This window comes from Scomber japonicus, chromosome 15 (assembly GCF_027409825.1).
Source record: "Scomber japonicus isolate fScoJap1 chromosome 15, fScoJap1.pri, whole genome shotgun sequence".
NCBI lineage: Eukaryota > Metazoa > Chordata > Actinopteri > Scombriformes > Scombridae > Scomber > Scomber japonicus.
Genome location: NC_070592.1, coordinates 11825132 through 11852048, shown reverse-complemented (window position 1 = coordinate 11852048; position 26917 = coordinate 11825132). Strand labels below are relative to the sequence as shown.

Here is a 26917-nt window from a genome sequence, read left to right as displayed (position 1 = left end):
ATTTACAAGTATTCCTGAAAAAACATGCAGGCTTATTCTCACTTGCTTTTGAAAATATTATCTGTGTTGTAAAAATATTTCATCCAACTGGGACCATGTGGATCTCTAATTTGTGTAAAAAGCATGAAAATGACCAAAATGTGTGCAGAGATATTGATAACTGACAAGAGGAAGAACAGCGGTGACAAATTGAACATGGAAGAGCATTCTTTAGACTCCTCAAGACCATGTATCTAAGTTCATGTGAGAAATCGGACGTATCTAATTGTAAATAATTCCTAAAATGAATATTAATCATTCGAATCTCCTCTCCTCTGGGTAAAGGTCAGTTTGTCCAGGTGACGGAGACAGTGAGGTATTCTGAAATTGTGGCTTGGTCTGTGTTGTGGTTCAACAGCAGAGGTTAAACTGGCCAAAACAGCTTCAGTGTTTAAAATGGGACCAATCCAGCAGACTGGGCTGAGTGGGGAGGGAGGGATGGAAGGAGGAGGCCCTTTGTCTATTCAAGCAAACAGATGTGTCCCAGCAGTTACTGTGTGTGTGTTCGTGTGTATATGTGTGTGTGTGTGTGTGTGTGTGTGTGTGTGTGTGCGTGAGGACACTGGGAGCAGGTGCAGCGTTTCACATATAGACACGGACTAATCCCCTCGTCTATCTCCCAGACTCCCACTACATCTCTCTCTCTCTCTCTCTCTCTGTGTCTCTTTCTCTTTCTCTCTGTCACTCTGTCTCTCTCTCTTTCTCTTTCTCTGTCAGTCCCAGGCCAAGACAGGACACACTGCCAAGCTTAAACTCCCACAGGTTGAAGGTTGAACTTTTGAAAACCTTTCCACACGTTTCAAACACAACACTGCTGTTTCCCCTTGAGAGCTTCTGCCCCGGGGCGAGAAAATCTACAGTCATACTACAGTTACACTTCTGTCTATGTATCTATGAGTGTGTGACAGTGAGAGTGTGTGTGTGTGTGTGTGTGTGTGTGTGTGTGTGTGTGTGTGTGTGTGTGTGCATAGACAAATATATGTCGCTTTTAGGTATTTGTTTTAATCTAACTCTGGTACAATACAGTAAACGGGAACATTGATGTTAATATTGTCTGTGGTGCAGAGAAAGGGTCGTGTGCACATCTCATCAGACACTATATTAAGTCCAGGTGTGAGATTCAATGAATGGAATTAAAAAAAAAAAAAAGCTCCCAAAACCTTATACTGTTGCCTTTTTTCATACCAATTAGGTTTTAATCCAGTGTGCAGAGATACTCCACCACCTTTTTTACAGTACTGTATATGGTCCCTCACCAATCTAAATATAAAAAGACTTTTAAATCCAAATAAAATGAGAAGCAATCAGACATAAAAATGCTATGACTGGAGACAATTCAGATACCATAAATTCTTCGTCTTCATTAATCTTAGTGTTTGATTAGCTTTGGATCAGTGCTGGATGTCAAAATTTCAATGTAAGTTAGATGAGATGAAATAAGATGAGGCTAAATTAATTTAATAGTTTAGTGGAGTAAGGAATGAGTGTATAAGGTTAATGGAAATACACTGATTCGCTTTCTTGCCAAGAAAGAAGAGAAGTGTGTTATAAATGTGAAGTTATAGACAGCAGAAGGTTAGCCTAGCTTAGCATAAAGACTGGAAACAGGGGGAAACGGCTAGCCTGGCTCTGGCCAAAAGAGGAGAAAAATACGCCTGCCATTATCTCTAAATTTAACTAAATAGCATGTTATATCTTGTGTGTTTAATCCTCAGAAAAGCTGAAGTGTAAAAACAACATGTTGTGGTTTTACAGGGAGTTGTGTCCTACAATTTTTTATTAAAAAAAATAAAATTATCTTGACTTTCATGTTTTTGGATTTTATTTTTGTTTCTTGTTTTTACTGTAAAGAACTTTGTAACTTTGTTTTGATAGGTGCAATATAAATAAAGTTATTTCCTGGCTGGGTGCAATGACTTCCTGGAGTCTTATCGTCGCCATAAGGTTGCCAGGCAACAAGTAATGACTCCAGATGTCACTTTGTGAGCCTGTGAAATAGTCTGGCTAGCTGTTTCCTTCTACTTCTAGTCTTCATGCTAACTTCAAGCTAACTGTCTGTCTATCCAGTAGCTTCATATATAGCTTACAGGTTTGAGAGTAGTATTTCCCAAAATGTCAAACTTTTCCTTGAAGCTAAAAATGAAAAAATGGCTATATCAATTTACTGCGCATTTGGATTCGTGACACCACTGTTACTGTGAGTCAGTCTTCACCAGACTGAGCGGAGCTTCATTCATCCTCAGCTCACTTGATTTAGACATCCAACTTCAATGTGGCAATAGAAAAGTTTTGACGCTTAGTTCAGTTAAAATGATTGAAAACAGCTGCTTTTTCCTCACCGCTTTCATCCTGAAATGAGACCAGACTCGTTATAATAATAATGTCATATGTATTACTTACAGGCTTTGAGGCGTCTTTGTCAACCTTGGCCTCAGTCTCCCAGAGGTGGTGACCATCTAGAAGAAAAAAAAGAAAAAAAGAAGAGACAGAAGAGTTTTGTTATAACAAATCAGAAAGTTATCCCCCTGCTTGGCTCCCAACAGAAATGAAGAAATGGAATGAGTGTTGTTATTATTATCTGTTACATCAGTGATATATAAAACAGCTACGGAGAGCCAAGGGTATCGAAAACGTCATACTGTCTGACCCACAGCTCATGAGCTCATATCCTCAGTCTAACTAACCTGAGACAGAAAGGAGCGAGACAACACACTCACAGAGAGACAGACACAGACGGGAAGAGAGAGAGAGAAATCTGATGCAATCCTTAAAAAAAACAAAAAACTAGTCATACCAAAGGGATGAGCGACATCTTTTGTGGACGAGAGAAACCTTGACTTCATCGCTGTGTGGAATCCCAACATGCTCGAGCAGCTGGTGGGCTCATTAATACAGAACGACTGGAAACTGACAACTTGCCTCAACGTTCAGACTTATGTTCTCATAGGAATCTTTCTGTTATCCCCATATAATGATGGTTAAATGGCATTGGTATTCTGGTAATGTGCCTTTTCTTTCTTAAACTAGCCACAATAAAGAGGTTTTCCCATCAGGCAATAAAATGGGGCATCATATGAGCTGTTGTAAAACACAGGCCTGCTAAAAATACTGAGCAAGTTTGATATGTCATTCTGCCCAATGAGGTGTGAGTTAAACTATATTTTTACCAATTTTTGTGACACAGAAGGAAACCATTGCAATTTCTTTACACCACTGACTCATTAACAAGGCTGTAAAAAGACATTAAATGACTGTGAAAATGACTTTACGTGGAAGGGAAACTGCCGTTTAAAGAAAAAAGGTTCAGCTGTGGCCAAATTTCTTGAAGAAAATTAACTTAGATATGTGCCGTGTTGCTCAACAGGCTGTCTGCAGTTTGATAAGTGGAGCGTTTGAATTGAGGCAGACAGCATGCCGCAGATGGACGAGGTACTGCTCGCTGATGTAGAGAAGAGTTGTGAGGTGGCAGAGATGGAGGAGGTGAAGCTTGGCAATGACAGCTTCTATTATGTCTGAGAAGACACAGGAAACCTGCACACCCTTTTTCACTTTTCCTTTACTTTCTCTCCCTGTCTGTCAATTGTGGATTGGATTTTAAGCTCCTGCTCTCCAGAAGGAATTATCTCATTTGTTGAGTATCACCTCAAAGACAGGGGCCTCTCTACTTGAAAGGGAGAAAAACACACAAGCCAACAAATAAAAGGAACAACCAAAAAAACAGTTTTGGAGCCAGATTTCTGTCTCATCAAACTTGTGAGAGCTCTGAAGACACCACTGTCAGTATACCAAAAACCAATAATAACGCATTGATCAAGTGAACGCTGAACTGTTGACTCTGAAGCATGTTTTCAAAATCACTAAAATCAAGAGGTTGCATAAAGACTTTTTGGAGTGCACTTAATTTTGTCACTTTTCCAGTGCACCTGCTGAGAATTAGTATGTAGCATGGAACTGGGACACAGTTACGGTCCAAGTATCCAAATTTTCTGACAAGATTTTCTCCAGACCTCTCTCTCGATGATTTCAAATAGCACCAGGAGGCTTTTTAATATGATATCCCTGCCCTGTTACCATTTAAATGTTTCACTGTGCCTCAGACTATCATTCGTTATATGCTAGATTTTAACGAAAATAACCTCTGCCACTTTTCAACCAATGTTTTATATGAAAGTCAATATAAAAGCATAAATGAAAGTGTAGTAAATGACTGCACATACCAAGAATTTGCCTCAATAACAATCAAAATATTCCAGTTACGAGAGACTGCAAGTACCTCAAGTCAAGTAATCATGAATAAAATGCTAAAGTTCACAGTGTAAACAGTACATGCATTGTGCAAATATGCAAGTAATAGTAAATATAGACGTGCAGTAATGTAACGCACCATGTTAGATAGGATGGGTTTACAGTTGTGCAAATAATAGGACTTTTATGTTAAAATAAAGATGCAGTGCAACTGGAAATGGGAAAACTTAGAATTACAGTTTACAATTTCAGTCAGCAGACGTTTTTATCCAAAGTGACGTAAATCTGAGAGCAGCACTGAGTCGCAGACAAGCCTAGCCTTACAAACAGTTCTAACACCTTAACTCAGAAGAAATCACCCAAAAATTACATACACACAGATAACAAAGTTAAAGCTAGCTAAAACAGAAGCACTGCCTTATCTGGGCATCATCCTGTAATATGACTGGCATGCATGCACACACTCACACCAGTGTGTGGTACTGTGAATAAAAACATGCAAACTATTGTTGCTCCATGTAAACAAAAGAAATGAAAAGGAAAACAGTTGTCATGCGGGAAGTTGGACAGGATCCTTGGCAGAATAACTGCTGCAAGGATGTCTCCAAATAAAGGGCACGGTACCTCCAGTGGTGTTTTAAGGTACATTAACATGTTACAATATACCAGAGAAAGCTTTTTTTGCTACATTTGTCTTCATTTTTTGATTCCTAAGACATCAAGTCATAGAGTTAAACTGCAGTCAGCAAAAGTGAGTCAGTCAGAAAACTTTGATTCAGTGAATTCTAACTGCAGCCAATGAGATTATTTCTTCCTCCAGGGGTCTGACTTTAAGAATATGTTATACAAATAAAAGTTGAATCGATTTCTCTCTCCCTGTCCATCTCTCTCTGCCTCTCTCATCGCTTGGGGAACTTCTCCAGATGGGAAGCTTTCGAGGACGATGTCGATCCACAGGAGGTAAACATGTTTTTCAGATCTTCCTCTATGTCTTCTCTTTACTCTCTTTCTGACTCACACGCATCATTTTCACATCAATAAAGAGATAGAAGAATGAAACTGAACAATTTGTTTTCTGTGCCCAGTCACCTATTGCCAGGAAACTTAAAAAAAGGAACCTTGAGAAGCTGAATGCGTGGGATGCCTTTGTTTGAAAAGAGTATACCGGATAATTGATAACCACAGAATGTTCCAGAGTTATAGGGCAACATCTGCACAACGCCTGCACTGATCCAATGAAAAACTTCAGCAGCAGTTACTCTCCAGCTTCCCTCCTACCAAATTTCAGCGAGCACAATATGGTTTCTAAGTCCCTGGCCCACTGTGCTGGATAATATCCAATATTATCTAAGTTAAACAACTCAGCCTAAAACCTCTCCCCCAAAACCACCCTGACCATATAAACCCAGTACCCTTCTCCAACTCTCACAACGCCCAAGCTCCATTCGCCTGCTTTGGCTGCGTCCCAGACTCGCAGAAGTCTTACAATTCACATTTCGTTAGCAATGGTCTATACAAATCATTACTTTCTCAGAACAGACATAACACAGTGCAGTCAATGACACAGCGGCGGTGTGCTGTACAGAGTCATGGCAGCCGAGGGGGATCAAACAATAAACAATACAGTTATTTGTCATGTTGGGTTTATAAAGGGAATCAAACAGCTCCTTGTGCTCCTTAATTGGGGCTGGGTGGAGTAGCTTTGGTGCCCAGAGTGAAACAGCGGGGTGGCGTGTGCCCAAGCCCTCATAACGTACAGTAAATATAAACACATGCTCTACCCAGGCCCATGTGGCATGCTGAAAGAGATCCCTTGTCCTCTCTCTGATGACTGAAACTTCTTCCTTCCTACTGCCCTGAAAACACGTGGATTCTGGAAGTTGCATGCAAGCTGCTGTGGTGTGGCGACTGAGGCGAGCTGAGAAAATGGCAAGAGGCGAGGAGAAGATACTGACATCCACTCTTCAACACAGCAATGCGCTAATTACAGCTACAGTGGCGCCTGTCACTGCACAACGTCATCTGGACGCAGGGCAGCGCTTTCATCAAAATATCAATTTCTGGTGTTTCTCAAACTGGTCTGCAATTTTTATGAATCATACACTGTAATTTTTTGAAAACAATCTCCGCTGTTTATGTGGCTGTAATTGATTTGTTTATGAAAACAGCCATTGTTCTCAAGAGTGTCGGAGGCAGCCAAACCGCTGAACGGCTTCAAGTGGAAGTCATTGTTCTATGAATGCAATGAAACCAAAGCCCGCTGACCATGTGCACCACCAAAGAAAAGCACCCCTCCCTCCAAACAAACCACCGCTCAAAGCTAGCACAGCTAATGGAGCTACCACAGTGTTGCATGTTAAATACAGCTTCATTCTCTCTGCTGTTACATTACTGTTGTTTTGTTCACAGCTGTCGTGGGCTTAAAGGAGGATGGTTATCTGTAATTTTATTCAGGTAATTCCAGACACCATCTGGCAGCTTTGCAGGGTGATAATCCTCTCACAGTTCAATTTTCAGGTCCTCTCACTGGTGTAGCCAAGAACAATTAGACAAAATTGTTGGGGTGTTCCAGTCAGACATGGAAAGCTCAGTCAGGTTAGCTGCCTGCAAAGATGGACAGGTCCACACAGACAGCTACCTCATAGCTGAAGTGACAAAACGTTTGATTGGACACATAGAAACTGAGTTATTTGTAGGGAGACTGGCTGCAGCAGACAGCAGACAGCAGGCAGCAGGCAGCTGTCCAGCGCACCAAGCCAGATGTGAAAGTGCTCTTTTCATTAGGGGGGTTCTCCTCTGCAAGGATTTCCTTCAGGATCTCTCATTCAGATTAACCTATTATCAATCATAGTGGGGAAATACTGAGCAGAAAACCCTAGTGTATTAAAAAATACTGAAGAAAGTTAAAAAAAAAAAAGAAAGTTAACTATAAGAAAGTAGATAAAAGTCAGCACAACTTGAAGGATACTAGTTTGAGCTGTTACTTGACAGATCCTGTGTCTATTTGTGACACAATGACAATTAATGTTTTTAAATGATGTCTTCTGCCTAGAAACATAGTAGACTCTAACTCGCCAACACACAAGATTATCCACAACCTCATGCATGTTCACGTTAGTTACTTTAACGTGATGCCATCAGGATTTTAGATTGCTTACATGTAAAACAAATAGATTTAAATAACTTTTTTTCCTTCTAGAAACTATTAGACTTGTGAACAACCACAGTACAAGAAACGGTTATCTTGTGTATATGTCTTGTGCCTTTCTGATGTTGCATATATATTCTTTAATGTTGATATTGGCCAGCTAAAGAACTACCATTGCTATTAAACCTTGTGTATTTAAAGTTGCTTTAACATTGTTTGTATTTTTGGATATGTGTGTGGGGTTCACGCTCATGGGTATATTAAACAGTTTTTGGTCACTGTACTCAAAGATCATCCAACTTTTTAGTATAAAATTCTTTTTTTTTTTCTTTCTGTACTGAATTGCAGAGGAAGGATAGTACCTCAAAGACCCCCAAAATGTGATACAATATCAACTGATTCATAACTTTCACACAGTTTGCTTTCTGCCAAGTGGCCGTGGGATAAATGCACAAATCCACAATTTTGAATGGAGACCATGAGGTGTGGTTAAATGTTGACAAAAGCCAGTAAGTAGACCTTGAAGCTTTGATTATTTTGTTACAGTTCTGTTTCTAATCTAATTTTGTTTACAGTTGTAGTGAAAGTTTCATTTCTAATCGTTTTATTTGATTCAGGTTTTTATAATCCTATCACATCTCCTCCATATCCATTTTATATTACATTATATTATATTAGTCACAACATTGTTCTCTTCTTCATTAACTTCATGGAAGGTTTTAAATTTAAAATGTTACCTACTTGCAGGTGAATGTTGTTTTTTCCACCCTGTGTTCAATCTTTGCACCTAATTGGCTTTTATTTCTGTTTGCTTGGCACCTTCAGCCTTTACTTACTTACAGACAATACATTAGATCTGAGGAGTCTTTCAGCAGAACCCAGAACACTAAACCACAAAAAACAGAGTGGAATAAAGGACAGGAGGGCCTTAATTTCCCAAAAGGAGTGACTGTGACTTATCAGAGAGAGCATCTTAGGGCAGGCCAGGGCAAATGAAAGCAAGGTGAGATTGAGTTGGGTTTAGATTACAGGCTGATGTCTGCAGCGCCGAGGCCATACAGCAATCTCTTATGACTGATTGGCTGCAACCAGGAGTGACAACTGAACTGATGTTATCTTGGTTATTTCTACTGAGGCGGCATTGAGGCAGGAGACAAGAGAGGGGCAGGCGGGTGTGATAGAGCAAGGCTTGACATGCAGTTACTGTTTTCAGATGTTGTGCGGAGGAGCAGGTGACACAGAGTGCGTCTCCATGGAGGAAACAGGGATTTCCTTTTGCATGAGTCACGGGTAGCAACAACAACACACTCAAAATATGAATATGTGACCGTACATGAAAACAAAAGCACAAAAAAAGCTCTTTTTCTTTCTCTCAAATACACACACACACACACACACACACACACACACACACACACACACACACACACACACACACACACACCAGTATTTCCCCAGAATTTCATTTGCCAGCAGAGTGGAAACATCAGACCACCGGACACTAAAACAGAAACCAAAACAAATGAAAATTTGGTTTGCTGGCAGCCTCTAAAGCAGAGTGACCCAACCTGCCTATGTATAATTGCAAAGGGAAACTCTGACGCGCGCGCGCACACACACACACACACACACACACACACACACGCACAAAGAAACACAAACACACATGCTTGGACAGGATACATACATACACACAACTCTGAGCGTTTGCATCTGTTGATGCCCACATGTTGCATTACCGCAGCTTTGTGAATGTTATTTTGTGAGAGTGCTTTATTGGAAAATTTGCAGGAAAATTGTCCATCGGTAAAATTAAATGCTTAAATTCTTCATGGCAACAAAATCCACCGCTCTAGATTTATGAGTTTGATCGTTAAACTGTTTCTCAGAGCTCTGCTTTGGCATGAGCAAAATAACAATAAAAGCATTATTAAAAGTTAAAATTTCTAATTATACATGTACAAGCAGAGATGTGTTGCATGCTTTTAAAATATGACCAAAATGCATATTACATATTTAGCATCTTTGCCTTATTATACTGTATCTTATTATACCACTGACACCATTGCACCCTAGAGATTACTGAGGTTAGTAATTGTCTACTGTATCTATTTATGCAGAGAGCAGCTGTAAAGAAGACCCAGTATGATCCGTGGGGAGCCCGCAGCTCACCGTGTTAATGAACTGAGAGCTGATGGCACAGAGGCAGTTTAGATAGAGAGGTGGAAGGATGGAGGGAAGTGGAGAAGGGGTGGGGGGGCAGTGTTGTGGAAGCCTGGCTTAAGAGTGTTTCCATGGTAGGATTGCCCAGGAATCTGATGCTGGTGCCAGACGCGGGGAAACCCTCATCAAAAACAAGGGAGCACACCCATCAACACCAGCCCAGAGGCTGCACATGGCCCTAAAGACAGTCATATTCAGATTCCAAACAGAAGCAAAGGAGCAACTAATCCAACGAGTGCGTTTAGTGAAGGTGGATGGTTTTATAATTATTTTGTCAGCACAACATTCAGTCCAATGCTTTGTCTTTCAGATTGGAATTTTACTCAAATATTTTGGGCAGCAGGACTACTTTTGAGGCAGAAATAATCTTATTGGTTGGGTTTGACCTCTGGGGGCGGAGCTCAAGAACTGCAATTATTGCACTACAAGTTTGACCAAAAAAACCAAACCAAAAAAACCCTGCAAGTCCACTAACTTAACTTTTAACCACATCACATAAAATTATATCTGATTAAAAAAATATTTTTATAGGATTGACATTATTATTACAAGGTTCTTTTTTTTAACCTTTGACCTGAGGACTGTCAAGATTTACTTTATGTTTCCCTTTCCTGATATTTATTGATATATTAGACATTATTCATTAAAGGATGGTAATTCTGTGTTGAACAATTAAATGTCCTTTTATCCTCTGTACTGATTTCTGGACTGACTTTACTCTGCTTACATATACTGTAGTGATATAACCAGAAAACAGTAAAACAATGTATTTTAATTATATTCTGCTTCATGCATGATCTAGAGTTACTTGTAATGCTTCATAAAACAGATTTACATTTTAAGAAAGAATGTAAAGTGAAAATGCACTCTCATTGAGTCAAAGTAATGAAACCGTAACTAAAGTATTCAGAATAACCAACATTAGCTTGTTGGCTCATCTAATGAGTAGGCTATAAGGGCTTCTAGTTAAGATAAGAAGATACGTCATGACTGGAGGTCTGCCTTCACTAGTTTGCTAACTCATGCTCTAAAAGGTGGCTCTTTGTTTCTGTCAACTGAGGTTGAAGCCAGCCAGTGACATTAAATCAACCTCTGAAAAACGGTACATGAGAAACTCTAATCTGGCCTCCTCTCAGGAAGAGATCAGCATTAATCAAAGGGGTCAGAAAGAGTGGAACAAGGCCTGCACTCATACAATCACTTCTTGTTTTGATAAACAATCTTACTATTTCATTGTATAGTGCTGGAGGGGGCTGCTGGATTGCCAGACGGAGCCTTGGATTCTTCCTTTCACAGGTGGAACAATGAAAAGGCTTCCCTCTTTTCTGAATGAGTCACTAGGCTGATAGGATCACACGTGTTTACATTGCTCAGCCTTGGCCCAAACCGTACCTCACGTTGCTTTGCTAAAGCTAATCAAGGAAATTGCTGTTTGTAAACCTCGTTGTATCAACATCTGGGAGCAGTCCCCTCTCCCTCCAAACCAAAACGGCTTAAAGTAAGAAAAAAGAGAAATAAATACTGATGCATGGCACACGTGCACGTACACACACCACGTGCACAACCACCCACAAACACACAATACATTCTGCATTTGTGACCCATTCCTCTGCAGAACAGGCAATGGAAACTTCTGCAAATGTAAATCTGGTGGGTTAAAAATACGGCGCATTAATGTGCACCACATGTGGCACTCTGGCAGGATGGAGGATATTTTGACGGCGGGGGGAGAGGGGAGAGGAGAGAGGAGGGAGGGAGGGAGGGAGGGAGTAGTCCTGGGGTTTCTCCAACAACGGAGAGAGGCAGACACACACACAGACACACACACATACACACAGCTGCACTGAGACGATGAAGCACTGACTCCAAAAACTCCTCCTCTTTTACCTTGAGCCTTTTCCACGAACACCACCTTGGAGTCATGCTGGAAGTTGTGTCCGTCGAGGAGCATCCTCTCCCCTCCAGGGGCGGGACACGTCTCCAAGCTCTGCTTATCCACCAGCGGTAGCTCCTGGGCCGATCTCTGGGCTGTAGGAGGGAAAACAGAAACCGGCCTCATCGCTCAGCTAATACACACCCACTCCCCATGCAGACCTGAGCATCCAGACCGAGGCTGAATCACTACCTAGACAGCTTTCAGAGACCTCTCTGTAAAACTGTAAACCTCAACCTCTTCATCTTAAAATTAAAATACCTCTTTGCCAGTAAGCAGGGAGAGGCTTCATATGTTTATTTGTGTTTTCCTCAACTATAGAGGATGTTTTCTCCCAAATATTTGGTTTAAGAGTGTCTTTCAACTCTGTGACTGTCTTACTTCACTCTCTTACGTTCTGGCTTGCTCTGCTCATTCCTCGCTCACTTTTAGTTTTTTTCCAAAATGATCTGTTCCTTGCTATGAAATATTTGCAAACCTTTCCTCTCTAAATATAATGCTCATGTCTTAGCCAGGCCGCCCTTTTGAAAGGCATCTATAATTTCTTTGCAATCAACTAGGATAAATAAATATAAGTTCAATAAAACATCAATATCTTTTGTCAGGCGAGGATCCTCTTTTTGTAATTTGATGCTTCTGCTTTCTGATTTTGATAAAACTCTAATTCCTGGTCTTCTTTGGAAACCATCACTCTTCCTCACATCTCTCTGTTTCTCTCCCACTGTCTGTTGTTCTGCCTCACTCACAAAGTGAATTTTGGTCAGAAACAATTGCTTTGTGGCAGTCGTTCAGAAACTAACAATGGTCTATTTCAAGGGGCTGAGATCATGGTTTAACTACTGTCTTTCATTTACCTCATAAGACTTAATCTCAATGGCAGCTCTCACTGCCAGAACCACATGAAGTGGTTGATCTGCCTGAGTTTATCCCGATCCAGTGAAAGGTCAACTCCAGTGCGCTGCAGAAAGTCAATGAAGTTTATCGAGCAAAAGCCCAAATAGCCTTTACACAGACAAATCCTGGCAAAGTCAAATGCAGCTTGCATGCAGTTCTGGTTCTACAGTGTATCTAGTTAAAGGGCTACATCAAATTATTTTTATTTTATTCATTAGCCTAATGCTTTTTTTTGTGAATAATTTGTCATATCAGATTAGTTGTTAAACAGTCCAAAACCAAACACTATTTAATTTACAGCAATGAAATAAAGAAAAGCAGCAAATCCTCATATTTGAGAAGCTGGAATCAGTGAACTGGGATTTGATAAATAACTTGAAGGATTAATCAATTGTCAAAGTTTTTGGCTACTGACTAATTGATTAATCCAATCCCTCCCAACTTTTCTGTCTTGTGATCTCGTCCCCTGGTCACATGTGCCATATGGCCATGAATTATAAATAGTTTTATCACAGCTTAATTTTTTCCCTTCTAATCTGAGATTTGTTAGTTTTGAGTTATTATTAGAGATCAGAAATGGTAAAGCTATCCAGTGTTTTACAATGCAGCAGATGTTTTTTCTATTTCGTAGTTGCAACCCCTAAAATTAATCTCCCAAACCTGTAGAAGGGTCTCAATCCCATTTTTGGAAGCCAGTAAATTGATTATTCACTACTACAAAAGGAAAATCAAAGATATACTCACAGCACTCAATGGGGTTTGATGCAGCCTGCAATGACACTGTTCTCCCGGTGGCCTGGTTGATGTGAACTCTGAAAACCATCCGCACACGTGTGTTCTTACGTCCGATGTCGGTCTCCCCCTTTCGCAGCTCTATATCCGAATTACGCAGCTTCAAGATCCCTGCACAGTCGATTCTGCGTTTGTGAAGACACAAAGTGAAGAGGTCAAGTTGGAGTTTATCCACAAGGCAAATCAGCACGTGCATTTTTGACATATATTACACTTTCTCAGTTAATCAGACTGTGATTTATAAGGTATTTTAATCTGGACTCTCTCAAACAGTCCTGAAGGAGGCTGCAGTCATTTCAACAGAAGATTAACACCCCTACCCCTGATACAGCTTTTACACTTCAATGCATCTACTCTTGGGTATAAGTCAAAACTCTATAGACACAAATGTCTGGGAACGTTTATTACATAATGAATATCTTTCATATAATCCACAAGAGATCGTCCCAAAATATCATCTCTGTCCACAAATCTCACAGCCAGGACTTGGCTGTAATAATCATTTTTTTATACAGTGTTTAAGTCGCCATCATCAGACACTTAATAAAAGGCCCCCTCCTCCTCCTCCCCACCACTCTCTGTCTGCACTGCAACTCAACTAACTTTTTCATACTTAAATACCTAGAGCCTTTCCAAACGGTTTCTGGCTTTTCCATCGCCGTGCTACTTGATGCCGCATTCCTCAAAGCCTAGTTAATGTCAACTTTTACACACATTCGAACACTCCCTGACATTCTTCTTGCCAGACACCAGGGTCTGCTTCACTGGCGAAGTAATCAGGTGTTGATGCTAAGGAGCCCAGCTGTTCGGCTCTCCGCCTACACAGACAGAATGAGTGCAAAACCACATACTGAGGTGTCCGTTCAGTGCCTGAGAAAAACTTTGAGAAGGACATTATGATACCAGAGGCCCTCCAGTATACTAATTTAATTTATGAAGAGTTAATTAGGGTTATACTAAGTTGACCAACAATATTTGTGGCTTCATATCAGCTTGAAAAATCTAGACTGAGGTTGATTAATGATTTAATTTAAGACGCATGCTCCTAAATCATCAAGAAAAAACATTTCAGAATTAAAATAAAGCTTGTATTCTATACCACATAATAAAACATCAACAGCATAGTAAGTCACACTGGACTATGTGTCAAAACTAATAAATCTCGCACAAATCCCTGGCCTATACTGTAAGTACTCTGAGGCGTGCCCTCCGTGAGAAAAGAGAAGCCATATCCTGAGGTGAAGTCGTTGTATAAGGGGAGCTTATGTGTTACATCCATTAAAAGGCAAAGAAAGTGCTGATGCTAGCAGCCTGCTACTGCCTGCAGCTCAGACACAAACCCAACGTCCCTGTTAGCAGCTTTGAGTTTCCCCAGTAATCTGATCACTGAGGCTTATAAAAATGGGAAAGCCATTCGTCTGTGTACAGAGGGCATCACGTTCAAAACCCAAACACTCACAAGAAGGCATGCACGCTCATGGGCACGCAAATATGAGATACCATGCTCTTATGTCCATAGTGTCAACTTTTTTTAGAAAAACTGTAATCTAACATGCCTTTAAAGGCCCAAGAGGAGCAAAATTTAGCCAGGTGGAAAACTGGTAGAGCAACTCCGTTGAAATGGTCAACATTCTCATTCAAGACTTGCACCTGGACTGCAGTTTACTTATGAAGACTTGTGGCTTGACTTGAACTTCCCCTTAAATCTCAACCGACTCAAGACTCGATATGGACTTGCTTTCGAAGACTTGCAACTTGACTTGTACTTGTCTTTAATGACTTGAGATTTCCCTTGCCTTCACCAACTTGTCTCAAATAACTAAAAAACATCACATGGATTTGCCTAAAATAACTTGAAACATTAATATGGACTCAAATTACATGAGACTTAAAGGTACACTATACAGGATTTGTTGGTTAGTGTTTGTAAATACAGCATTCAAAGATGGCTCCACCTCTGCGGCTTAACTGCACGAGAATAAGCTGAGAGCAGAGCGACAGAGAGTGGGAGAGAGCAGTGGTGGACGAGCCAGCTAGAAAGTGAACGAAGAGAGAGCGAGTGGCAGTAGCAAGAGCAGAGCTGTGATTCAAATAAACACATATTATTTTCTGATTTTTTTCATGGTAATACATTCTAAAACACAAATAAACATGCCCCCATCTCTGCACAACCCTGCTGGAAGGTGCCACATTGCCAGATTTTGTGTGAATGCAGCTGAAGCACACACGAGTGTGTATGAGTGTGTAGCTGAGCCCCAACCTCACTCAAATAGACACACAGACAGAGAGCAGAGGAGCAGCAAAGTTTGTCTTTAACTTGGATTTGCCTTTGTGGACTTGAGACTTGACCTGTACATAGCTTCAATGACACGAGACAAGACTTGCTTGCACATAACTGACCTTTCAACCAGATTCTTGCCAGTTTTAACCAAGACATCTGGGGTTATTTATAAGTCGTTTGGGGCAAATCCAAGTCTTGAGTCATTCCAGACTTGATGTGGAATTGTCTTTTCATTAGCTAGCTCATTTAAACCAGACCAAACCAAAAACACTTAAACAAGATGTATCTATCTTTTAACAATTACAATTCACCAACTCATATCTGACTGGGTAAGTAGAGTCCCTGATATAACTCACATGGCCCGCATGTTGTTCTCCGGCAAAAGCGGGATCTCCAGCACTTTGGTGTTATTGTGCAAGGCCTCGTGGCTCGGGGTGGACACCGTCTTCCCGGTGATGCGGTGAACCTGGTAGAAGGCGTGAGGCCTCAGGAGCCTGTCGTCAGCTGTGCCAATGAACAGCTGCAGGGTCAGAGGCTCGCTCTCCATGTAACCATGCAGCTAAGAGGCGGAGAAAGAAAAGATGCAGTTGTGGTTAAGTCATGTCTTCTATAAAAAATAAACAATGCACCCACTTGCATGCGGTCGAAAAAAACAAACCAAGGTCTTTCAGAGGTCAGGCCATCAATGCAATGGTTTTCAAACAAAGTGCCTATTGAGGATTTTGTTAACATTTCATCTTCATTAATTTACTACCAGTGGCCTATGTACACTTCCTCCATCAGTTCATATCAGGCCTTCCAAGATGTTGATCCTACAGTAGCTGAATCTCAGGGGCAGCCGCTGCCAGAGGGCAATAAAACCACCCACCTACAGTGAGCAGCATTGTGATTTGTGAGCGCTGCTTGTCTTGTGACAAGACTGAGCCAGTGTTTCAGCAAAGTCAAGGTCCTGTCAGCCCCACCAAGCCGCGGTCAATCAGGGTCAAAGAAAACTCTCAGTAGTGACCCTGCTCTGATCTTTATCAGTAAAATGATCCCGAATGGCACGATTGAGTTGGAGACTGTACAGAAGTATTGCTTGCTGTTGTTGGCGGGCTGATCCCAGAGCTTCTAAAGTACTCCCAGACCTCCATAGGTGTTACTTGACAGGAGGCCTCCTGCCAGGATGACCTCAACCACCCAGACAGCAGAGTGCAGGCATGGAGCCCAAACCCACAGGCTGAAATCTGAGAACAGCGGCTACTACTGACACACGGTCTGAAAGTTATGTATGTTATCCATACAGTGTGACAGGTGAGAAATTAGAGCAGAATACTTAGCATTTAGAAGTCAAAACAACTGAGTGAACCACAAAGGGTATAAGAAGAAATAAGTGGAATGTACTTATTAATTTAATGTGATTGAAAGTAGTGTATGGACAAATTGTTCATATTTACTTATTTATATTATAGTGTTACATATATATATATTTATAATGTTATTTAAGATGTTAAGGCTGCAACGTATAACCTTCCTCCTAACCAAACGACAGCGAAGACGGTGGAGCGGTGTGTCTGTGTTGCATATGTGAGTCTGTTTCACCCCGTTAATGTTGGTTTACACTGAAAATTTCATCAATCAACCATGCAATGTGAATGTAAATAGAGGTGGTTTTTGCATTTCACCACATTCCACCATACGGAATGATACATTAATGATATATTGGGGGAAAAAAAACCCAATTAAAATTTCAAGTTATTACATTTTCCAAAATTCTGCCTCTTTTCAGCCATTTGTTCCTCTTCAGTTAAAAAATCTTTCCGTCCTTTCCATTAAAAACAGGCAGTTGCTGCACTTGAACTGCTCACACTGAATTAGAAGCTGATATTGTTGGACAGCCAGGTCCAGTGTTATGACTGTTTTCTGCATGGAGAGTTATTCAAATATATTCAGTAATAACTTTTAACTAAAATACAATTGGTTGCGTAACTTCACAAAGAGCAGACTTCTGATCTTGAGCCATAAAAGATGAAATTAGAAAAAAAATGTAAGTGTAATAATGAGACCTTATGAGTCAAAACCAACATTGGGAGACAAATTTAATGTCTTTAAATGAAAAATATGTGCACATCAGCATCCACAGACTCTGTCAAAAGGTTATAGAGGCAGACACTGAACCCCAACTAATTATACGCCACTGTGGGTAAGAGTGTCAGCTGAAACGATTGGTGAGGAAATGTTGAAACGAAGACCACAGTTTTCACTTACATAAGAGGAGCACTCGAGGCGAGGAGTACCCACATCGAGAGTAAAATGCTCAGACCGGGGAGGCACAACATGTGATTTGGAGGAGGATCCCTGTCAGGGTTAAGAGCCTGCAAAAGCCGTGTATATTTGTGTAAGGAAATGGGTTGCTGCCTAGCAATGCTGTTTATTTAGGCAGCAGGAAGGAGTGTGATGAAGTGAGGTAGCCCGCTTGCAAGGTTAGGTGGCTCCTTTCAAAATGTAATTACTAACAGATTACGGATTATTTGCTTTGAATTATTATCAGAAACATAGTCTAGGGAAATAGAAATACTCCATCTCATCTGAATGCTTTCAGCTGTTGCTTTGCTTCCAAAACTTCACAAAGCATGCAATCGTAGAAACATTTACCGCTCGTGTCGGCATTTTCATTCATCATTTTAAAGTATAACATGATCTAAGTAGCAAATGTACTCTCTTCCATTTTTCACCCTTTAAGTGATCTGAATCCTGTGTTTTTATGAAGCAGTTATAATTTATTGATACAATTAAATCACTCTGATACCACTACATGTAAATCCAGCGCTCCCCCTCGCATGCAGTTTGACATTGGCAATACAGACGCCCCTCCCTAGTTCATATTATCACCAACAAGAGGAATTCCGAGACTCCGGCTGCTCAAGGCACCAAAGAGGAGTGAGAAAGGGGTGAGGGTGACTGGGGGCTCCCTCTCCGTTCCTATCACGGGCCCTCCCACCTCTAAAAAGTATGATCACACACACGCAAAAACACACACATATGCCATCCTGGATTTCAGATTTGTAAAGAGACCGATGGCCTAGTTTGACCCACAGTTCATCCCATCACATTGTTTGCTTCACGTGATATTTGTTAATTACACGTTCTTCAGAAATCTAAATTTGATGACAAGGCTTGAAAGCCAAGAATCCGCAAAAGACACATGACTCCAAAATAATAATGTTCAGATCTACAAAAATGCACTTCAAAACAGCTGGTTTGATGTGTCTTTTAAGCAACGGGAAGCTTATGACTTCAGACAAAGAAAAACGGAGACCTCACAGACTTGAATAGGGGGTATTTCCACTCCACCAAAGTGCAGTATGAAACCCTGAGCATTAACTGCGGTGAGGACTGCACACAGCACTTCAGAGGGGCATACTTCAGTCTGTGCTGGCGTAAGGGCGGGTGTGGTTGAGGCAGGCAGCAGCAGCAGCGATGGCACTGAAAAAGAACAGAAAACAGCCGACGTAGCTGTGCTGGATGTTGGAGGTGGAGAAAAAGGAACCACACAGAACAGGCCCTTCCAGAATAAACTCTGTAAAGTCTGGGCAGGGTTTGAGTCAGAGGAGCGACGGGACAAGCCAGAGAGGCTTCGTCAGCCAGCGTCCGCAGCAGAGGTTGCAGCGCTGTGTGTACCATGTAATCAGGAAGTCACAGAGATGGGGCTGCCTTGTCTGAGGCTCCCTCCAACATCTCCATCAGAGACTGCCAGAAACGTGTGTGGTTTAGCTGCTGCCGCCTCCGCAGGACGCAGCGCACGATGATGTCAGTCGTACACACGGGAACTTTCCTAAACAAAGGGAAGTCTGTGTGGTTGGGGTGGTAGCTGGCGGAAAAGTAGGGGGAGGTTTGGGTTTAGGTTTAAAGAGAACACACTCTCTATTTCAGCTGGGCTTGAACTCAGACCCCTGTCATTAAATCATTAGCACCTTCGCATGGACAAATACACATGTCCTGCACGGATGTGTTGCTAATGTTGCGACACGTTGGATGGTTCATGTTTTGGTTTCCAAATTTCTTATTCCACAAAATACTTCTGTTTCCTTTTTCCGCTGATGTCTGATCAACAAAAAGCACATGCGGAGAACTTCCATCCAAATGCTATTAAATTTAACCTTTTCTACACGATAGCTTGTCATGGTGGGAAAGAAAGTTGGCTGCAGCGGTGTCCCAATTGCATGTATCTTTTAATTGTCATCTACTAATTATCACAGTATGCTGTTTATGCAGTGTAATTAATTAATTTTCTACTACTATGTAATGATGCACTGAGGAGTGTCAATCAAACTACATCACCACTGCCAATTATCTCCATGAACAGACACATTTAATCATTTCTAAGCTGTTTCTGGAGCTGTCACACTATTACTCAAACTAAATTTCAAAAATCACACAGATTTACCATTGTGCTTACTTCTTTGACTACAATACATCAGCCAGGTCTATATTCTCAGTCATTTCTATTATCACAGGTATATGATATTGGTGTATAGCAGTGGTTTATAACTTACAGGACAGCACTGTCATTTTGAAGTACCATTTCCCACTTCCACCTCAGACCACACCCAACAGTGATGTCAGTGGTGTACTGACACACCCTGGAGTTCATTTCAACACAGTAGCAAGATGACAAGGTGTAAAGAACTGGAGGTCACAATTATAACATTTCCAGCGGAAATAGCAAAGGCATGTTACAGAGTTTGTCTACCGGAGAGCACTGATACGTTTATTTGTCAACTGTAAAATGTCCTGCTCATTACAAATATTCAGTGTTGAAGGTTTTTTAATTTTAAAAAAGTGAACTCATGTTGTGTGTGTAAAAAATGGTGAATTTATCGTCATCACATTTGTTTTCTGACCACTTGGAGTCAGAACTCCACAAAAAACTGAACAAACTTAAGCATTTGATCTATTATTATAAAAAATACTGATTTGAGCTTTAATTCTTAAATCATTGTAAGAGAAATTGGACTCAAAAATCTGGTATCAGTCAGGCTCCATAGAGGATACTTATTTATTTTGACACTTCTTTGGCTCACTATATATTTAAAGCCTGCTTAGAGTAAATATGTAATGTGGAATAGGAAAACAGCTTATGTTTGGTCTTAAATAACTGTTTAGCAATGTTAGCCTTTTACAATTCAAACCCACGGACATGAGGAGCGTGCTGCTTTTTAGCTGCTTAGAGAAAAACTGCACATTATAAAAAAAAACCCTATTATTAAAACCAAAAGGCAAACACAGAAAAACTTTGCCCCATATGTGACGAACATCTGGTAAACTTGTAGGCCCATTGTAATGTATTAATAAGATGTCAAAAGGTATTAATTAAACTGACAGCCTGGCTTACCACTCACTTTGCCAAACTCATTGCTGCAGACCCCTTTATTTATTCAGAGACTGAGGTCAGCTGTGTGCAGTAATGGTTGGGGGACCAGATGGGTTTATAACCAAAACATATCTGCAGTGGTCCACATTTTTTTCTTTAGTCCCGACCACCACTGCTACTGTGGTTAAAGCTCATGACTAAGCTCTTACCGGCCATGCTACATCACTTTGTAACTGTCTGTGTTGCACTCGACAACGCAATGGAAAATTCTGAGTCACCCTTGTCTGGACAGGAACTGACTGAGTGGACTGGTCTGTCTAATAGCATACCTATGGTATTCCATTCAGAAATGTGACATCTTTGAATAACATAACAGCCAGGTCATGAAACACATGTTGCCACAGTCTGTTTTAACACATGAAGTTGAAAACCAGGAAGGAGAAAGTGTTGAGTCGAGGAGTGACGAGGTAAGGAGAATAAATTAGGATAATGGTTGTAGCGTGTGTTGGTCTAATCATCACCGGAAACCGAATAGTCTGGCTCAGTGGTTCCCAACATAAGATACACAAGGGGCTTGTAATATAAACATAAGAAGTTGCAAGATGATGAATGAGAAAATGATGTTTTTTTCAATTTTTTATGATTCATTTTTTTGTTGTTGTGAAACACTGGATTCTTTTAACTTCTAAAAATATTTTTAAGACACAATCAAAAAAGGGAAAATCCGATTTTTGGTTTAAATGCTCACAGCTTGAAGAAATATGCAACCTGTTATATTGGGTAGCAACTAGACACTGCTTTTAGCCAAAAAGTTAAAAACTGCTGATATAGCAGACCTGAACGACTGGGTGTCCTCCTGCCAGGGCCTTCACTGCTCCCCTGCTGCCCTCTGTCTCATAGTGGGCCCGGTGGTGGGACTTGGGCTGCACGTCAATCTGCAGGCGATATGGGCCCGAGCTGGATGGCAACTGCCAGTCGAGAGCTGGCAAGGATGGGCTGTCGGTGTGAAAACACGTCCAACATGTCAACATAACAAGGAGGGAGGACGGCTTATTTTAGATGCACTTATCAAGGTAGAATGTGCAGAATGTGAACACTGTGATAAGCCAGACCTCGTGATAAACCTGTTATAAAATTTAAAATATCCTTAAACTTACTTCTGTTTACTAAACATTCACTATGCGTCCAATGTGTAAATTAAATGTATACATGGATAAATTCTCACATACTTCCTGTTGCCAAAAAAAGAGAAAGAATTCAAAGTTTATATGCAGTTTTACGCTAAGTCTTGAACACACAAAAAGCTGTTTCTCTCAGGTTTGAATGTCACTCCCTTTTTACCTGACGTATTGCTTTTGCTTGGGCCAGCTGTATGGATGCTGTGGCACATCCAGAAACCCGCCACAGTAGCCCTCCTTCTTTAAGGGAAGGCGGTTGGAGGGGTGCTCATCTTGACAGAGCTCACCAGGACTCAGCTCTTCACCTCCAGGCTCCAGCTTCAGGCTGACAGTGGGGTTGTGCTCCATGCTGGTTTTCCGGGCCTTCATAGGGATTCCCTCCCCAAGGTCAGCCACTCCATCTGTGGTCAAGGCGTTGATGGCTGCCAGTATGGCCGAGTTGGTGTACTGGTTGGTGTTTGGCAGCCAGCTCTCCTCTGTGATGCTGAGACGAGGAGAAGTCTGTGGGGACAGCCCCGGAGAATGGTTGGGTGAGTATGGGTAATGCTTGTGTGATGCTCCGCTGCCGTTGAAGCTGTACTTCCTCTTTGCACCGCACGGGGAGTTGGGCCTGGAACCACGCTGACCTATCCAGGTGTCATCTGTCACACTTGTGCGCGGGGAGGTGGAAGGAGAATGGCGTGGGGAACCACCAGGGCCGCAGCCATCACCTGGCAGGGTGAGGGTGGAGCCCTTGGGGGAAACTGAGGGGGACTGCCATGGGGAGTTCTGGGGGGAGTTGTCGTAGTTGTACGAGTAGCTTGATTCATAGGAGGATGCGTCAGAGTGGCAGCTGCGAGATGAGATACTGCTGGCCGGACTCAGGCAGCTGGGGTCACGATATCCATCTGCACTGGGGAGGGTCAACGTCACTATGGAGTTGACTCGTTTCGCAACAGGAAGGTTGTTCTCCTCCACCTCATCCTCAGGAAACTGACCGTAGGCTGTGATCTCAATACGAGGGCTTTCCAGGGTCGGGGCTCCGTTTGGGCGGATGCTTGAAGATGAATAGTAACCGGGCGCTCTCATGTCATCCTGGGTGTCATAACTTTGAGGCTCGGTGACAGAGACAGATATAGTGGGGCTGGACTGGAGGCTGTGGTACTGCGAGGGAAGACAAGGGTTGCCCAGGGGGAGGGAGAGACTGACATTTGGCGTGTAGCCATATGCATCTGGAAGGCAAACAGATTGAGTTTGTTACCATGATAATCAAACACACATTCACTGGCTCCCTTGCTGAGACAGTTGCCAAGTTGGGTCTTATGAGAGCTGCTGCAGAAGTGTTGCCTATAATGGCAAAAGAAGAGCTTGCCTACTGAATAAAGCCTTGGCTATTTCCTGATGCAGAAGGTATGAAGGTTAAAACTTAATGCTTCATCAAATGGAGATCCCCAAGCATAGTCAAGTTACAACACAGCAAGGCCAGTGACACAAAACATATCTGAATGGCTCAATTTGTTTGAAGGAAATTAGGTGGGCGACACGAATAAAGGAGCCAAAAATAACTCCAGTCTAAATATAACCAAAGGCAAGACCAGGTGGTTTTTTTCCACTTCACACTGCCAGATGTATGCCACTTAATGCGCATGCTGCAGACCATAAACTGTAACATTATAAAAACACACACTGATGCTTTTGTTGGCCAGTTTCATGTTCCAACAGCCATCAAAAATAAACACAGGAGGGACATGATTCGTTTATTCGCATGCTGTAAAGGTGCATGCTGTACCCAACCAGGGGGAAGCTTAAGGTCTCGTGCCAAATCTCCCGCTGGGTCGTATGAAACTCTGCCTGTCTGTGGGCGAAGGCTGAGGTCACAACCAGGGGCCGAGGAGGGGGAACATGGGAACGGGAGTTGTGGTTATATTGTGCATGAGGCTGGGTGTATGTGACCACAGTAGAGCACATTGATACAGAGGAAAACGGCAGACAGATGCAGTCAGACAGCTTGCAGTCACCACAGCTCCTGTCTGCTGTAAATTTAAGAGAATTAGGGGCCCCGCCATAAAGTCTATGACATCAGTGCTGCACCATATGACTCCTTGTAATAAAAGAAAATTATGCTTACATTTAATGCAGCTTGCGGTTTGTGACACAGTAGCCCTGAAATGTTTGTCTCCTATAATTAGACTGATGTGAATTAGCTGGAGGTTGCAGTCCTAACAGGTAGCCTGAGGGACTGTGCCATCAAATGACTGCTCAATACTGGCCTCTAAACCATTCACTATGTTACCCACAATGCCATGTCAGTCATTAGCACAGCTTCAATTCTTACTATTTTGGGAACACTTTTAGTCATGAGCCACGCCCACCTTGCCCAAACCAGCAGGGAGGGGCACACATCGACTGTCCATACTCCTGCGTTAATACAGTTAGAATCTGCATGGATTCTGACTAAATACAGACATTCAAATGACAGTTAAGTAAAGATACAGTTAAGACCTTAAATTAATGTAACATCACAGTGGATCGCATCCGGATGTGAAGTGTCAAACACTGATGAGAAGTTGAATGAATGCCACATTAACAGCTTTACTGTGCAGTGATAATAAGTTTAAGTAGCAAATATAAACTCAAACTCACCCTCTTCAGCAGATTTCATTTTCTTGTTGGGGTAAGGAGCAACGTCTGAGATCAAACTCGGAGTTCAGTTGCAGAGGGGAGCGATTCCTTATCCATATAGCGGAGTTTATATATTCCCCAGCTGTTGTTCAGGATCCTCTCCTCTCGCTGAATAACCGCACACAAACAACGCGAATGAGAAATAATAGTGTCAAAAAATAGGCTTAGTCGAAAAACAGCTTTTTCTTTCTCCAAAAAGAAAAAACAACGCGCATCCAAAGTGAAAGAATCTAATCGAGATGCGACCAAAAATATTAAAACGTTGAATAGATCATCACTTGAGCTACATAAGTTTGCCCTCAGAAAGGCTATTTTCGTTGCTGTGTTGAGATATCTGACTCTGTGTCGGGGGATCCTGGCTGCTGGGTCGCTATGACGCACTGCTCCAGCGCGCTGAGGACTTCTGCGCTTTTTAAACTCGGGGATCACCTCGGCGCAGCACCGCCCATCCCAACTCTGACGCAGCTGAACGTCTGACCATCAAATGTGGATCCAATGGAGATCCTCACTCTAAGTGGGGTTTCCAGGGGCAAATGAGGCCAATTAACGAGGCTGGACGTGAAGCCTGAAGGCTCCGAGATGAATAAAATAAGCCTCGCCACGGGAGAGTCAAACACAAACCTCCATTGATTGGAAAAACATCCTGTTCTACTTCGCCTGCAAAAGCTAATACCGTAGAACCTGAGCCAGGGTGAACACCCTTCTGGATATAAACAATGGAATAACTTGAGTAAAAAATGACACAGCAGAGCATAAAAGACCATGATTTGTTAGGTGACAGATGTTAAAAGAAACCCTGTAAGGCAAACCATGCCCCCATGATCCATGACTGACTTAATGAGCACAAACAGCATTAATCTGCAGCTTCCACCCACATTGTCTGTAATATCTGCTACCCTTGGCATCATGTGCAAAGGAGTTATCAATGTGCTGCTGCAAGAAACTGCACATGGAATCTCCTAAATCAAGATTTATGTGCAGACTAATCCTCGTGAGCATTTTACATAAAACTGCTGTCATTTTCACCCTGTAAGAGTCATTCATCAAGTGGTAACAGCAGACGGATGTTCAGTGTAAGGCTGCTGGGTTTTCAGAGTGCAGCTGGAGCAGCAGCAGATAGGAGGACAGGTGACCTGAGCCAGACATGCCAGAACATACGTATAGCTCAAGTGCCGCTTCATAAGACATAAAACATAAAACTTTCTTCAGATCTTGCACATAAGTGTCTCATGGGGTTTTGAAGTTGTTGCAAAGGCAAATAATTGCTTTTCCACTTCCTACTGACAGACTGCATGTCTGCGGGGCATGAAACACATAATTATCCATACTTGCATAGAAGTACTATATAAAAATCAAGTCCTATACCCAGTCATTTGACACGCTGAACTGAGAATCTTCATAGAGTTTTCCATAAGCCGCTCTATGCGGTTGGTGTATACTTATTCGGCTTGTCTCCTCAGCGCATTCAGTCCCATGCAGGCAGGGTTGTTGCTATCTTTGGCAGGTCTGGACCTTTCAGCAACTGGCAGTAGGCCCGTGGTTTCTGTGATGACAATAGTCACATGGTGGCTCTCTAAGAGTCTGTCTATCCTTGGAGGTGGGAAGCTACTTTACAGCAATGCAGCATCTTATCAGCTGACCCTGTTTGGTGTGATCCTTAGAGGTGGTTGTGTTCCATGCAACTGTTATTCTCAGTTATGGGGTGTCAAAGGTGCAGTTTGTAGATATTAGTGGCATCTAATGGACTGGACTTAGCAGGAATGGAATATAATTTTCACAAGTATATTGTATTGTATATGAGAATCCTGTTTGTCACCTTAGAATGAGCAAGTCCCCTTCCATGGAGGCTGGCATATTGCACCGCCATATTTCTACAGGTGCTCAGAATGGACAAACCAAACACTGGACTTTTGCGTTCTTTTCAAGTTAAAGGTTGTTCTTGTTATCTTCAGTGTCCTAAGTAATGTTTCTGCAATACAATTTTCATCTTTTTGGGTCATTTTAGATTTTCTTTGTTGATTCTCTGAATGTATCAGGATAATAACTTGCATATCCAAGATCTGTCATTCAGTTGAATTGGAGAGGGGCTCAATAATCTCACATTCTGCTCTTGCATCTGCTATATTCATGTGATCATTACATCAAAGTAATGTTTAGTGCCTGCATGCCT

At 41.8% G+C, this 26917-nt stretch overlaps 1 protein-coding gene across 1 annotated transcript in view; it reads right to left on the bottom strand.

Moving 5' to 3' along the window:
* The window catches only part of nfatc1 (nuclear factor of activated T cells 1), a 40216-nt gene extending 15375 nt beyond the window's left edge, over positions 1-24841 (bottom strand). The window contains exons 1-7 of the mRNA XM_053334274.1: positions 24709-24841; positions 22250-23297; positions 21745-21904; positions 15912-16114; positions 13227-13399; positions 11543-11683; positions 2440-2495 (exon numbers count right to left, since the gene is read on the bottom strand). Coding sequence (XP_053190249.1) covers positions 2440-2495; positions 11543-11683; positions 13227-13399; positions 15912-16114; positions 21745-21904; positions 22250-23297; positions 24709-24727 — 1800 coding nt within the window. The 5' untranslated portion in view covers positions 24728-24841. The remainder of the gene's footprint in view (positions 1-2439; positions 2496-11542; positions 11684-13226; positions 13400-15911; positions 16115-21744; positions 21905-22249; positions 23298-24708) is intronic.
* Positions 24842-26917: the final 2076 nt, after the last annotated feature.